Source organism: Ambystoma mexicanum, chromosome 14 (assembly GCF_040938575.1).
Source record: "Ambystoma mexicanum isolate Mex_15411 chromosome 14, UKY_AmexF1_1, whole genome shotgun sequence".
Lineage (NCBI taxonomy): Eukaryota > Metazoa > Chordata > Amphibia > Caudata > Ambystomatidae > Ambystoma > Ambystoma mexicanum.
In genome coordinates, this window is record NC_090940.1 from 617150940 (window position 1) to 617166256 (window position 15317).

Below are 15317 nucleotides of genomic sequence, written 5' to 3' on the forward strand. Positions count from 1 at the left end.
CCTATTGCTATGTGACTGAGGTACGCCAACCATTTCAGCTGGTGTGCTACCTGAGTCATTATGAGTAACTTGTCGCTCCATGAACCAGTTGTCTGAGACCACGGGTCTGCCAGAATTCTTGCAATGGTCGCATGTGAAGCCTGTATTGCAGAATCAGCAGAATACAGTTGGACATTGTCCCCAACAGTTGCAAGCATGTTCTAACTGAAATGTTGTTCCCGGGACAGAACTTTGTTAGCAGACAGGGAATTAAGAGTGCCCTTTGAGAGGGGCTGTCCCAGCCCTTGTTTGCATTGAATTGTGTATCCAAGAAGTTGTTGGACGTCTCAATACAGGATTTTGCAGAGTAGTTTGTGAAGCCGAGGTCTGTGAGGATGTGTATAACACGCCTGATTGCTTCTTGGGCCCTTGACTTTGAGAACGCTCTTATCAACCAATCATCAAGGCAGAGGTTTATGTCATACCCCTCCCTAAGAACGCTGCCACTGGAGCAAAGCGTTTTGTCAATGTCCTTGGTGCTGAGCGCAGCCCGAGTGGTAGAACCTTGAATTGATAATGGTCGTTTTCAATTGGAATATGAAAGTATACATCTTTGAGATCTAGATATGCTAAGAAATCTCCCTAGTGTACCGCTTTTATTACGTCAGACAGAGTTTCTATTTCTTTATGGACATGTTGAGCCCTATCAGGTCTAAGATTAGTCTCCAAGATTTGTCTGGTTTGCGCATGACAAAAAAATAAAAAACACAGTACGACGTTCTGGTTTCTTGGTACTTTGTCTATGACCTGCTATTTTCTCCACTTTGTTTTGCAGGACGCGCAAGTGTGGTTGTTTTTGCGTGCTGGGGGGGTTAAGGGAGGGGTCCTGGAGTGTTTTCTCTTTAACTCCAAAATATTACCTTTTTTAAAATCAGGTCTATGACCCACTTGTCCTTGGTAACTTGTTTCCATTGTTGTAGGTGAAACTTTAGACTGCCTCCCACTTGTGTTTGAGATTAGAGGTTATGTAAATTATTATGCAGGGGCCTGGAAACCTTGAAAGTCAGGGCAGCTTCACTGCCTCCCCTTTTGGGAGGTTGGTCTCTGTCGCCTTCTTGGCTGCGCTTTGTAATCCTTTTGTTTGTAGGAGTATGATTTTCTGTACCCCAGGGAATATCCTTGTGAATAGGATGATCTCCCTCTGGTAGGATCTTTTCCCTCTGCCCAAGGCTGTTGAGCGCCCTGATGCCCTGTGAAAGGGCTGAAACATGTGCCTTGAATGAAGGGAAGTCAGCGATCTTGCAGTGTCTGTATTAGTTTTAATTGCCTTTAGGGCATCAATTTTTGGCCCAAAAAGCTGTTCGTCCCCTCAAAAGACATCGATCACGTTTGTTTGTGCACTTCAACTGTGCTTGTCTCCGCAATACCACCCCATTGCCGATCTTAAACCCTGTTTCTGCTAATTCTACGGCAATGTTTATAGCGTGATTTGATGCCTCCTCTCCCTCGCGCAAGAATGCTATAGCTTCTTTGCGTTTGTCATCCAGGAGATGTTCCAACATTGACGCAATTCTATTCCTTATTATGATCGCTAAAGAATTCACTGCCTTGACCGTGGTGGCCCTGTAGCTAGGATCTTTTTCCCAAAGGCATTGTTTTTCCTGCTCTCGCACTCTGGCGAGACAGAGCATTACGACCCCTGGGTGTGTACTTTTGCCCCCCCGCGGCTGACACCACCTACTCAGGGAGGGGAGAAGTGGCTGTGATGTAAGGCACTTGGAGGACACGTCTGGAGCTTTCAACTTTTTTCGATTTTCCCTTTCAGCGCTGGCTCAGAGAACAGCTACATCAGCAGCAAGCCTTCTTCCCAAATGTGGTCTAGTATGGAATCACCCAAAAAGACAGACAGAAAATGCCCCGAAAAGTTATATTATGAGCGGGGGTGTCCCCCACAGTCATCCCCAAAAAACAAAACAAAATAAAACAGGAAAAGACCCTGCGGTGCTGGTTCCCGATCACAGAAGTGAAAGGGAACAGACGTCGCAGGGACCAGCGAGTTGGAGGCAAGGTAAGTATGGGGCTTGGGGTGCGTTGGGGGTGTGGGTGGGGTTATGGCCAAGTCAGAAATGTTTAGGGGGGGAAAAGACTGAAGGTTATTTCGAAAAAAAGAATTTCTGTCTTTTCTCCCCCAAAACATTTGTAACTCAGTCTTTCAACCCCAATCCATCTAGTATAGGCGTGGACATGACTGACTGTCGTTTGTGCATCAGATCAAAAAGAAAGCAATACTTTTTCTGCACCGATGCCATCAGGCAGAATTCTTCACACGCCTTTGTCATTATGGAATGAAATGCGCCAACCTCGTCAGGAGGGGACTGCTTGGTGGATTCCTCTGGTAATAGGTCCATGCGTGCATCGCCTTCATTCCAGTTATCCTGTGGCTGGGTTTGGGTGGTTGTAGAGGTTGTATCTGGGTTGTCTCCATCTGTATCTGTTTGTAATTCTCCTCCTTGTTAGCGATGCAGAGAATAGTCCGGCTTCTGCAGTGAATTTCCCAGGGAGCCTTGTGGTTCTTTTAACAGGTTCCTTGATGCAGCCCTGTACCAAGGCACCCTTGGTCTGAGATGTCTTCCTGTGAGGAGATCTTCCCCCTTCGATGGAGAACATGAACTCCTGCATTCCGATTCTTCTCTATGTGAAACCTTTTCTTTCCCATGATACGAAATCCAGTGAGTCCCCCAACGGACCAGGAAGATACTCATACGAGTTATCCTGTCCTCTTTGCTCCTGTGTCAGAGGTAATCTATTATCTATTTGTTCCACTAGTGACTGCAGTGAGGTCAAGACCTGTAGGGTCAGAAGCGACTGCGGATTGAGTGTGTCCGGCTGTGGAAGTGTTGGCAGGGCCAGCAAATGTGGTGGTGGAGCATCTGGCTGTGCAAGTGTTGGCAGGGCCAGCAAATGTGGTGGTGGAGCATCTGGCTGTGCAAATGTTGGCAGGGTTAGCAGAGTCAGCAAATGAGGTGCTGGCGCCTCTGGAAGTATTGGCAAGTGTATGGTTTCCTTTGTGGTGACTGAGGGTCGGGGTCTGAAAAATCATCCTCTGAGAATTCAGTCGAATAACCCTGTTCAAACTATATGTGATGCTCATTGATTTGTTCCGGTAGCACTGATGAGACTAGTGAAATAGAAGGTGATTTATTGCTGGTTGTCTGGGTTTGTACCCTGACCGGCTGTTGTGAGGGATCTTTATCACTATGGGTTCCTCAGAAGAGGTATCCCTGCTCTGTACTTGGCGTTGCTGGATTTGTTTCCTGCCTTGCTCCAGGCAACAAATCTTCTGGTGATGCCAGTGTCATAGACGGCTGCTTCTTGGATGTTTAATGTGATTTATTTATGGTCCATCTATGGTTTCAACAGCCGGTTTCTTGCCAGCGATGGTTACCATGCTTTTGCCCTCCGGTGGACGAGGCTGCAGTCGATGAGCCAGTTGTCGAGGACAATTTCTTTGATGTCTTCTTTGTCATTGAGTGTCCCGTCGACGATGTGATCGTCAGCAATATGCCATGCATGGGGGGTGCGATAGAATAGTTGGTGTCATAGTGCCACCCGTTGTCTTTGCCGTTGACAAGGTTGTCTTTGTCGAAGTGGTTGTCACGGATCGTACTGCTTGCTTTAACGCAGCTCCTGTCCCATTGACGGTGCTGCAGCTGTCGATATGGTAACTGCCTTTGGTTAGGAATGATTTCTCTTTACTGCACCTTTCCTTCCATTAAAATGGACCGCCAAACTTTTTTATTTTTTAATCAGACCTCTTGTTGTGCAGTGCACTGAAGCCTCCAATTTAACTACACTGACTTTTGCTCATCTGTTATGCAGAAACCGACACGTCCTTCAGGCCGTCAGTACTTACATTGTTCCCCTTAGCCTTGATACTGATGTTACTATTTAGGTAATTTTTGTGTCACTTTTGTAACTTATTGTACAGTGCATTTTACAATGCAGTTCAATGGGGTGCTCTTTTGTTTTTGCCCTGACTACAGGATTTTTGTTTACTCTAGGTGTGCTAAATGGAGAAGCTGGTGGCAGCAGTGACTTGATACCATTTTTTGGTGCTTTTCGTTTTAGCCTTAGCGCGTTTCCTGCGTTTTGGCTACTAACTGTGGCTAATGACCAAACATAGCCATGCCACAAGGTTTTTCGATTGTCCTTTGGCCATCTTGTCTTTTACCCCTCTTCCTGACCTGTGAAGCCAGGAACATCCTTATATGGACTTCCAGTGCCCGGGAAAGCAGAGGCTTTTGGCAGGCTACTGTGGGGCTATGTGTGTTTGTTGGCAGGATGTGGACTGACTCTCTGGTCTCAATCCAGTAACTGGTTTCAGTGGGTGAGTGATATGCATGAGTGTTCCCGCCAATGGTCTCGATTGGACCACTGCTGGGGTATGTGTGAGGGCTAGTTGTGCTATTGGCTAGTGGGATTTTCTGCTCTTACGTGGCTTTTGTGATAAGAAGAGGACCCGTGCAACCACTCTAGAGTGATCCCGGAGACACCTGAAGAAGCCAAGATTTCTGTCCAGATGCGAGACCTGTGAGGAGTCCAGTGACCCGTCTGAAGGAGGCCTGGCGACCAACTTCTGCTGCTGTTCTGGAAGAGCCCTGTCTTGCTGTCGATCTTCAGCGGTCCTGAAAGGGAACTGCAAACCTTGGAATGGAGGAAACATCCATTCTGGCGTCTGCTCGGTACCCTGTGAAGAAGAGCCTTCGGACGAGCCCTGGGACTGCTCTGTGGATGACCAGCCCGAGTTAGGGATACCGTGCTGCTGACGCTGCCATTCTGAGTTGGGGCCTGGAGCTAGGTGGATCCTCAGCTTGTTTTACAAGACTTACCCCAGCGAAATGTCGGAGTCCTAGTGTCAAGAGGACCCGGCATAGGAGGGAAAGTCCAACCACGTCAACTGAGTCCCTTTGTGTCACTGTGCTGCAGTGCCCGACATCCAAAAAAGCTCACCCGAGTAGAGTACAGTCCTGAGCGGGGGTCCTGCATCGCGTTTTGCTGCATTCTTCAACTGAGAGTCCTTGCACCAGCTACAGACATCGACGAGAGATCTGCTCGAACCTGAAACCCTCTGCGAGTCAAGAGCTGAGGCTGACAGCGGGAAGAGCGCCCTCAGGCCTTCTTCCATCGACCTGCCAAGTCCTGTGAAGAATCGGAGTACGGGGGGGGGTGAGTTACAGTGGTTCTTACTTACCCCTAAAGTCCCTTTAAAAGTTTTGCTAACTTTTATAAACTTTTACAACACTTTGGCCTTGCCATTGCTTGCTCATTCAAGCCATCCGAAAGATGGGGATAACTTTAGTTGACTAGTATAACTTGTCCTCCAAGCCTTGGAAATGTTCACTGGACCCGGGAGACCCTACCTTCATTTTTTCTAGCGTTACAAACTGTGTCAGAACTTTTCCTGAACTTTAGGGCATAAGGCCCCAGACAACCTAAGGAAGGACTTTTGAAACTAGGCTAGACCTGTAGTGCATAATCTAAGCTGTACTTTCTTTTACAGGGGTTCAGTCTGCATTATGCCTTACTCTAGCGACTGTATATATGTATTATACTGTTAGTGTTGTGCGATACTTCTACCTCATAGTAGTTATTTTTCATAGTGTTGCTTGTCCATAAATAAATAACTATTTTCATACATACTGTCTAAGTGTAATTTGTGACTCCCATTGTGTGTACTCATTGTGGCCCCTTTACAAGCTCACCACCACTGCTAACTTGAACTGGTTTGGATACAGCTCCCAGTGTTGTCCCTGTCGCAATATAGGTTGCCCTTCTATACATCTGTCCCCCAGGCCAGAGTTTAGAAAATCAGTCCTAGCACCTTTGACAGAGTTTTAGCCTCTTTGGAATATGTCGCCTGTAGATGGTGTATTTTTTATGGACTAGCCTGCCGGTGATGCCATAGACGACGGCCAGATGGATTTTATGAGGAGGCTTGATTTATTCCCCCCTTTCTCTTCTTAAAGATGGTAGGGGGTGTGGGGTTGGTCAATCTTGGCAGCAACTACACTTCTGGAAGACTGAGCCTCAGAAGGGGGGTATTTACCCTCATTTAACCAGAATACTAGGCGCCTATGCCTACCTAAGTATTTTTGTGCTAAATGTCGCAATCTTCCTGTATGTGTTTAGGGTACAGGCCATAAATGCACTCTGTGTGCTTATTCCCCTCTAACATTTTTGATGCCACATGCTGGACATGCTTTAAAAAGGCATTTCTTTTCCTTTTCTTCCATAACTAGATGACACCCCACTTATCTGTGTAGGAGAAGTAGCTTGATTAAAGCCATCCTATAGGGTACAGCAGCATCACTGTTTTTCCGTAATTTTTATGTATTACTATGACCCTTCCAACGTTCAATGTTTTTGAACAAGCTGATGTATCTCCTAGGTTTCTATCTTACACTTCTTTCATCCTATGTAACCAGACAAGTGCCACTGTATTCTCGTAACCTACACCGTGATACCCATAGGTTTGGGCGTATAACAAATGCAATAACTAAATAAACATTCTTCTTTAGAATGTTGTCTTTGTCTAATGAAATTTTATCACAGGAGAAATGTTTCAAAGGCCTCCTCAGCAAGACGTGTGGTTAGAATCTGAGGATAGCCTCATGGGTGGAGCTACATACTAGACGACCCATTGGCTGGGGCACAATACACCCAAAAGGATAGTTATGGGCTACTAAAGTGAGCTCTAAAAGTTGTATTATGTAGTGTAATACTGAGGTTACCGAGGATTCCCAGCCTGACGACAGGGAATATTCAAAGCATGTGAATCCATGAAAGAACCAATGCTGGAGAATTACTATGCACTCTTGCTAATAAGATGGATTCTCAGCCCTTGTGAATTACTGAGCACTCTTGCGTATAAGGTGGATTTGCAGGCCTTGGGAATTGCTGTGCACTCTTGCGTATAAGGTGGATTTGCAGGCCTTGGGAATTGCTGAGCACTCTTGCGTATAAGGTGGATTTGCAGGCCTTGGGAATTGCTGAGCACTCTTGCGTATAAGGTGGATTTGCAGGCCTTGGGAATTGCTGTGCACTCTTGCTAATGGGATAAATCCTCCACCTGCTCTAGCCCGATACACACCTGCTAATCAGCAGACTTTGCCCTCTTGAACAATCACTGTCTAGCAAAGGACAGGGAGGGTATCTGTCACAAAGACTACTCACAGAAACAGGAGCCTTATAATTCAGCCAACACTGCTCTGTTCTCCCATAATGCAGCTTTAGCGCGTCATACCATGGACAGGGATCAACAGATTAGACCACGGCTGAGCTTGAATTTCACAACGTTTATTTCAGTTTCACGGTTCACAAATCTATATACATAATGGGGACGTTGGGTGAGAGACTACCCTATACCCTTCCCTAGAGACTAGCTTGGGTTGACCCGTGGGAGTATTTCAAAATCCTTCTATGAGAAGTTCATAAGAGCTCCGGTCATAGTTGCATTGACTTTCAACACCGTAAGCCAAACAAGTATTGTCGCAGTCCATGTAATCAAATGATCATCTGCAAGCATCAGTTCAGTGAGAGTAGACTATTCACACAGCGGCTAAAGGGAACCATGGCCAAAACAGGCAGCACTGCTGTAGCAGGAGTGCCTGACTCCAAGATAGAAGGCCCTTCCTATAAGGATTCGGCATGCAGAGTCACAGTCCGCCAACCAGTCATTCAGAAATCAGAAACCACAAATGGGTCCAAAGAGGGCTTTAGACCCATAATCCAATACTGAGCCAAGAACAAGGAGGAGGAGAGGAAGGAGGAAGCATAGGAGGGCCAGAGAAGCTCAAAGAGAAGGTTGGAGTAGAATCGGAGACACAAAGGAGGTCGACAGCAGAGACAGATGATGGGGGAAATTCGAGAACGTTGATGGCAGCGGACAAAAGATTCCCGCATATGAAACAAGCACTGGCAAAGCCAAGAAGGCCAAAAGCGGTAAGGGGTGCTAATAAGTGGAAGGCTTGATTCATAGGACCAAAGCTGGGGGTGTAGTGATGATGCCAGGGCCAAAGGAGTTAAAAGTCTTGTGGATCTGGACCAAAAGACTGATACGGCCAAAGCCTGTATGCCCAAAGAAGCAAAAACACGATGGGAACAGGCTACTAAGCAGAAACCACAGACCACATTCTGGATGCAATGGCAAACCCACCAAGGATCAGTAAGATCACTTGCTGTGAGAAACCAAGCAAGAAGATAGAAAGGCCATCATAGGCTAGCCAGGTGCACAATTGGAGACGTCGCAATCCATCCAAGAAAATGGATGGTAAATTGCATTGTTGTAAATCAGAGCCAGGGAGAAGGAATTTGGTGACCCATAGGCAAGGAATTGTGTACTGAATAAGAAAACCAAAAAGGTTCACTGGGAGAAAACTGGGGCAAAATGAATGGTGGCCAACTGTGATCAAAAGGGGGAACAGGGAATCAGATACAAATGGGCACCCAGAGGGCTTACAACAATCTTTGAACCTGTGGCGGGCTCAAAAGAACATCTATGCTGGCCACAATCTGGGGAGGACATAACCCATTAGCAGGTGTCCCAGAAACCAACATCACCCTTGGATGAGGGGCTTGTCTAATGACTGCAACCTAGATAATCGACCCCCAACTGACAGTCAAGCAATACGCAGTCATATGAAAGCCAAGTAACTACTGCCCAGTAGGTCCAAAGTGGACATGGGGCCGCTACAGAGGGGTTTCAGAATCAAGAAAGCCAGAAAACTGAGTGGCTTTGCATAAACCCCTCAGGGAAATCTCACCTTGATCGCAAACCAAAATAGTCCCAGGCATTTGGAGTTAGGACCACGATACTGACGATTCCTAAGAAGATTCTCTCACTTGTTTACTTTGCCTTTAAACACATACCTTTTTCAAGGCAAATGACCCATGTTTGGTTATACCCATACTCCACGGTCATCCATTGGCGCTTGCTCTGTGACAAAGGATGCTGCCATCAACCCTGGATCCCTTGAGCTACAGGGATTTAGTGTTTTTGGTTCTGGCAAGAGGAGGAACCACAAGGGCAACCAATGTTTTTGGTCAGCTTGTATGTTACAATTGAGAAAGACATTATAGAGACCTGCAGTGCACCATGGGAGGGATCACGTGTTACTTACTTGTATGTTTTGCTTTTATCTAGCCAGATGCCAGTGAGCAGTGCACCAATCATTCCAGACACTGTGAGCGTCAAACCAATCCTACCAGCATTCACCTCTTCGCCCTATGGAGAAAAAAACACAAGAGAAACTTCAGTATTTTGAGAAGTCAGTTTATTTTGGTGAACAGGGAAGACAGAGAGGTTAGCCAAAACCTAATCAAGGGAAGGTAGCTGAGCAGTCAAGGCTTAGTCTTAGGAAGGGTGTTCGTGTGCTCTAGGGCTACAATGAGTCCACACAGAGCAACACCATGATTCCAGTTAGACAGTAAGCATATATAAATACAATTATTTATTAGGCTTTTTGTTTACACTCAAAGCATGTAACAATCACATCTATTTAATTTAATTTATTGTGATTTAGTTCAAATTTGAACTTTACACAAAAATGCAAGTACATAATAACTTAGTACAAACAAACATATTACACATTAAATACAAATGAGTAAGAATTATATAAAAGTTATCTAAAATGTTTAAAAATCAAATTTTTCATATGAACAGATACAATACAGTACAAGGATAATACTACAATGCAATGCAGAAATTGGGTACAAGAAAATAGTTAGAATGTGTAGCCCACTTCATATATATCATGTTCCATTCTGCACACTGTCTTGCGCAGATGGGCACATCTATGTATTGTAACAAATCCTTATAAAACATATACACGCATTCACCCTTAGGAGAAATAAAAGTGCATAGGACTCCATTACCGGTGTAATGCAGAGGAGTAGTTCGATGCATAGAAAAATAGGCAGAACCCTTCAGAGTCAACACAGAACAGCTTCCCTACTTCTTATACAGTTCAACCCCCAAAGATGTCTTGGGGCCTTGTGTCCAAAGATTACCACAACTCCAAAGCATTTACTTATTCATGTAAGATCTTATAGCAATAACAGTACAGGTGTTTATGATTAATACGAGTTCAAAAGTTAGATAATAGTTCAAGTTCAGGTGTTGTGAGGGGTCAGAAACGCGAGGCAGACAGCTTGATAGAGGTTTTCAACAAGTAGCCCTTTTATTATAATTAGAAGGGTGTGAGAAACATCTTGCTTTCCCTAACCGAACGAGGATGTCCCTGCCTTTAATACTAAGACCCGGGGAAAACATTCTAACATCAAAAGGTCTCCGTTACTCACACTTATACATACAACAATATCATAGAGGTGTTTAAATGGCTGTTCAAACTTATATTCACACACAAACTTTATAACCAAGTATCCTTGTAACCAAGGTCGGATCCTCTTCCCCAGGATTAATGCAGGATTTTCCAAATACAAGTTCCAATTTGTACATTTATTTTCAATAGCCAAGTTCCGCTTCCTACACAAAATTCCTTTCAGTTCTGCATTCAACACAAAATTCCTTCCCTCCTCGAGGGTTTCACTTGACACTTGGATTGTCTTATGATTAAACAAAGTTCATCACTCTTCAGAATAAGGTTTTCCACAAGCTCTTGTTTTGTCAAACCAAAAAGCCTTTGTCTTCACACTTCCAGTGAATATTTCAATACAACTTCTCCTCTTTGGAAAAGAGAATTACTTCACATTTCTTCCTTATAAATAACAATGTTTTCATCAGGATGGTTTTACCACAGCTGATCAAACATTAGTGGCTTTGCCACTTTCTTTCCACCACAACCTTTCACCACAATGTAATACTTCAATATCTTCTTCCTGGTGCACTAACCTGCCAGGACTACCACCAAATCCCTTTCCTGGTATATTTGCATGCCAGGATAAAACTCCTACCACTACTAAAAGTATCTGATGAGGTTTACTTCACACATTAGCAAAGTCTGACTTTCAACAACACTGAAATTCACTACTTCTTCCTTAAGGATACAGCACCAATTGATGGGGTTTGCTCCACTGATTTGTTTGCCACATGCAATGCAGGTTATGTTCCTCTGCCCTTGATACTTTCCACAAGGAGGGCTTCTCTCCTGCCACCTTTGGGGTTCTACTATCACACTAGTTAACTGCGGGTAAGGTCTCTTATTCAAGTTTCTCTCTTTAAGAAAGTGGTTCCCCTTTTTATTTGTAATGGCCTTTCTTTGGCTTAGGCAACGCTGGTTGTTATATGGCTTTAATATTGCCCCATCTTTACTTGGGCAATGATAGTTGAAAACGTTCTCCTTGTTTCCTCTCAATATGAGTATTGTGCCAAAAATAGTTTCTTTCATTAGTTCCGTATTCAAAATGTTTGCAAGAAGCCAGCGGTTGATTACGGAGCACCACAGGGTCACCTACCAAAGGCCAACTCACTGGTCTCTCCTTGCATGTCTGCGTAACCCGCTGCAACTTCTTCTTCGGGTCCAGAGTTACTGACCACTCTGGTCGTATTCCTGTGTCATACGCCTTTCAAAACAGTAGCCTGCGTTCTCCAGTGCCTGCCAGCCACCGGAATGGGGCACAGGATACGGAGAGCTTCTCTATCCCAAGGTACAGCCTGTCACAGCACCACTTCCCGCTGTGCAACCTCTGCAGTTCAGGATTCTAACTCCTGCGACTCCCTCTGCACCACAATCCGCTACAAACACGGCAGCAGTCCCAGCATCTTTGTTTCTCTGCCTCTCCTGCATACACAGCTGCCGACTACTTCTAATGGCCTGCACCTGAAGGGGCTTTAAATAATCAAATGTCCCGCTCAGGTGTGAGCCATCAGAAACACTAGACTGCATACTGCATTTCTATGACTCTGAGCCCCTCTCCCTCGTCTCAGTACCTAGGACATTATGGGACTTGAAGTCCCTAATGTTCTTATTCCCTTTTTTATCAAAGGTTACGATTTTAACCTCATCTAACCGACTCTGTTTATAGAATATACTTCTAGGAAAAGACTTTAAAGGAATAAATGGTTGATTCTTGATTTCATAGCTCAAATAAAAGTGGGATTCACATTTACCAGAAGTAATGATATTGATGTTCCAACCCTTACATGTTCTATTCCCATGCTGGCCCATAAGGGTTTTTACTACTAACACTTGGGTGCTTTTGGAAATGGGACCCTAACTCGACAGCACGCCATTAGGTATTCCGGAATTATGGAAGTTTCAACCTCCAAAGAAGTCGAATAATGCGTCCCTCCTAACAGAGTCACCCTATTCCTCTGCAGCCTTCTCCTTCCAGATGATCCACCAGGCGAATACCACCCGCAGGGTTAGGATCGGGTAGCAGCTGCCTTCCCATGGCCACCTGGGAGGAGACTTTAGCCAGGGATTCTGTGAGTACTCTGCAGGATTCATCGCAGTGTACACTCACACAATCCAACACACCATGATAGGCCTAGGGATGGATGCTTAAACCAGGTTCCACCACCAAAGGTCAGGTCAGATTGAGTTAGGGTCAGGACTTTACACCCAAAATAACCCTATGGAAGACAGGGGGGGAACTAAATAGGCATGTTAAATTACCCCTACGAATCCGAGACCACTGCAGGTGTTCTGGAATCCGCTAGGGACACAATCTTCTGTGCTTGGTCCAGTTAATAATGATAATGTGTTATTTATATAGCACTTTCGTCAAAGCACTTTACATAGAAAAGATTTACATGCAGTATCACCCAACCGAGTGGATACTCATTTATTGGCCTTTGCCGGGATTTGAACCTGCGACCGGCAGATCACACAGATTGCAGCAGCGAGCGCTTAACCCACTGAGGTATCTTACCAGCGCTTGGTATATTACTGATGCTTGGTACTCAAAGACCGTTAGTAGGCGTGTACTTGTATGATGGCCTCCAGATGTGCTCCATTCTTCCCTTAAAGCATTGCAACTTTTCTTTTCTGTTACATGTATAATGGTCAAATTGGTTCTGTTCATTTGGAATTTTGCAAAGTGGTACATTGTAACAGAAAGGGCACTTCATGGAGCAGGGTGTCAAAATGATCATTTATAGATTAAGCACCATGGAAAGAGTTCTCCCCGAGCCGAACATGCCATTGTCACCTGTACTCCATAAAGAAATGATATACTACGTTAGTTAGGCAACAGGGATTGCCTGGGGCATGGCGCTTGAGCAAGGTTCCTTGGGGTCACCAGCTGCTACCCATTTTTGTCTGGGGCAGTAGGGTGGAACACAGCTCTTGGAGAATGCTTGCATGCAGCACAGGCTTCTCCGCGGCTGCACATTGCTGCAGTACAGGAGCGGGCCATGTGCTGCTAGGGCACCGGTGGACGTTGCCCGGATACTTCAGTTGGTAACAGCTCTTCGGCGGCCTGTGCTTCCATTCACATGGGACAGTGCTTAACAGTGTGGCCTGGTCTACCTCCACTGGTGCAGCAGCAAGACTCGTTTGCATATGTCCGGTCTCGACCTGTAATGGGTCAGCCGTGCCAAAAAACAAGAAGGTGTGTAAAGGTGCGTGGATTACCGTATAGTCATTCATTTAAAAGCCTGCCATGTATCACTTTAAAGTTTGCACATGCATGTAATGTAAAATACCAATGGAGTGGACAGAGCTGCAACGTTACTTTCTGTTATGTCACTTCACCTAGGTCAAAGGCTATGCCATAACCCTTGTGGCCAGGGGACATTTAAACGTTGGCCCCATTGTATTTTTGAAGGCTATAGTCTCAATTTCAGAAACACATTTCAGAAACAAAATGGGGGAAAAATACTTAATGCAAGTTCCCTTGAATAAGTGGTACTACTTTAGATGCTGTGGACCTTAGAGTTGGTGTGCATCGGGGGTCCTCCAAGACTGGAACCCCAAAGTAATCCAAAAAGGAGCGTTCACCAAGCAAGCAGTAAGAGTTTATTATAGGTCCAGACACAGCTGGGCGTGCACAATTCAAATAGCACAGTGGATCTGAACTGTATGAAGAGAGCGGTCAAGGCCGCCCACTGTGGGCAAACTTTTTATACCCGGTCAACATAATGTGCATGAGTACAGTGGAAACATTTTAGAAAATTCCCTACAGAGCCGATTGGTGGAACTAAGTTGGTCCCCTAAACAGACATTCACAGGCCATTCTGACTCGCTGTGTCCACCACCCCTTGCGACGTCACAAACCTTCCCCACAGTGACCACTGGAAATTTATCAGCCAGTGCTCAGCGCTCCTGGAACACACGAGACATCCTGAGCTTTGCAGAGGGGAGGCATTCACACGGCATCCAACCAATGAGGTGCCCCGCTGACAACAGCAAGGACACAAACACTGTTGCAACCTAGGGACACCGAAACTCTCCCAGGTCCCCTCCTCGCCCCACAGCCCTCTTTCCAGGGGCGATTAGAAACTGCTTATTTTTTATTTGCCTGCATCTGTGTGTTCATTTTCGACATTTCCCAGCGAGCACGCCAGGTGCCTGGCTCGGTGTCCTTGAATGTATCCGTTGGTCCCATTCCCCTGCAGCCAGGTTCTCCTGGGAACGGCCAACTTGCCACATTTCTCCAGCGCACTGCAGCAGCAGAGCGCTCGAGAAATGTGCTTGCTCAGGGCATTGAAAAAACACATGCTTTTCTTACCCATGGCCTATGCTCCATTATGGTTGCTATGTTGTTCATTTTATGCTGTAGGACCACTTCTATTCCTTACCCCTTTGGGCTATGCCCCACTATGAGCCCCAATGCCCCGCTATTCCCCCCCGGAGCTTTTCTTGCTGCACCTGCGCACACAGCGCATGGGTTACATTGAGCAGCTGTCGAGGACATCCCCCACCTCTAGGTGTGCCGTCCTAAGATAGTCACGTATATGTAGGTGCACCCCTCCTTGGCAGCGCTGAATTTGCACCTTTACTGCAGGTGTATCCAGCTGTAGTGCTTGGAGTGTAACATGCCTGTATGTGGGCACTATTCATCCTTTTGTAGAGCTTTGAATATTTTTTAATTTATTTATTTAGGTGTTTGATTAATAATAAACCTCTCACCCATGCACAACAACAAAAAGGATTAACAGAAAAAAACAAAAATTCATCACATAATCCTATTACATTCTGCGTTACTCCTAAAACGGAACAATTTAAAATTCCCCACAATTTAAATAAACATATCGTGACCATATTTCCTATTAACAATAAAAGAAAGTTGCAGTGGTTAAAATAACGAATCCAATTACTAGCAGCACCCGGCTAGAGCCTACGAGTCCCCAGTTTAAGGCCAGGAAGCTGCACTGG

General features: G+C 45.4%; 1 protein-coding gene across 2 annotated transcripts in view; it reads right to left on the reverse strand.

Annotated features, from left to right (window-relative positions):
* Window positions 1-15317, reverse strand: part of FLVCR2 (FLVCR choline and putative heme transporter 2) — a 322375-nt gene that overhangs the window by 84352 nt on the left and 222706 nt on the right. For both annotated transcript variants that reach the window (XM_069638046.1, XM_069638045.1), the window contains one exon: window positions 9159-9262. In XM_069638046.1, coding sequence (XP_069494147.1) covers window positions 9159-9262 — 104 coding nt within the window. The remainder of the gene's footprint in view (window positions 1-9158; window positions 9263-15317) is intronic.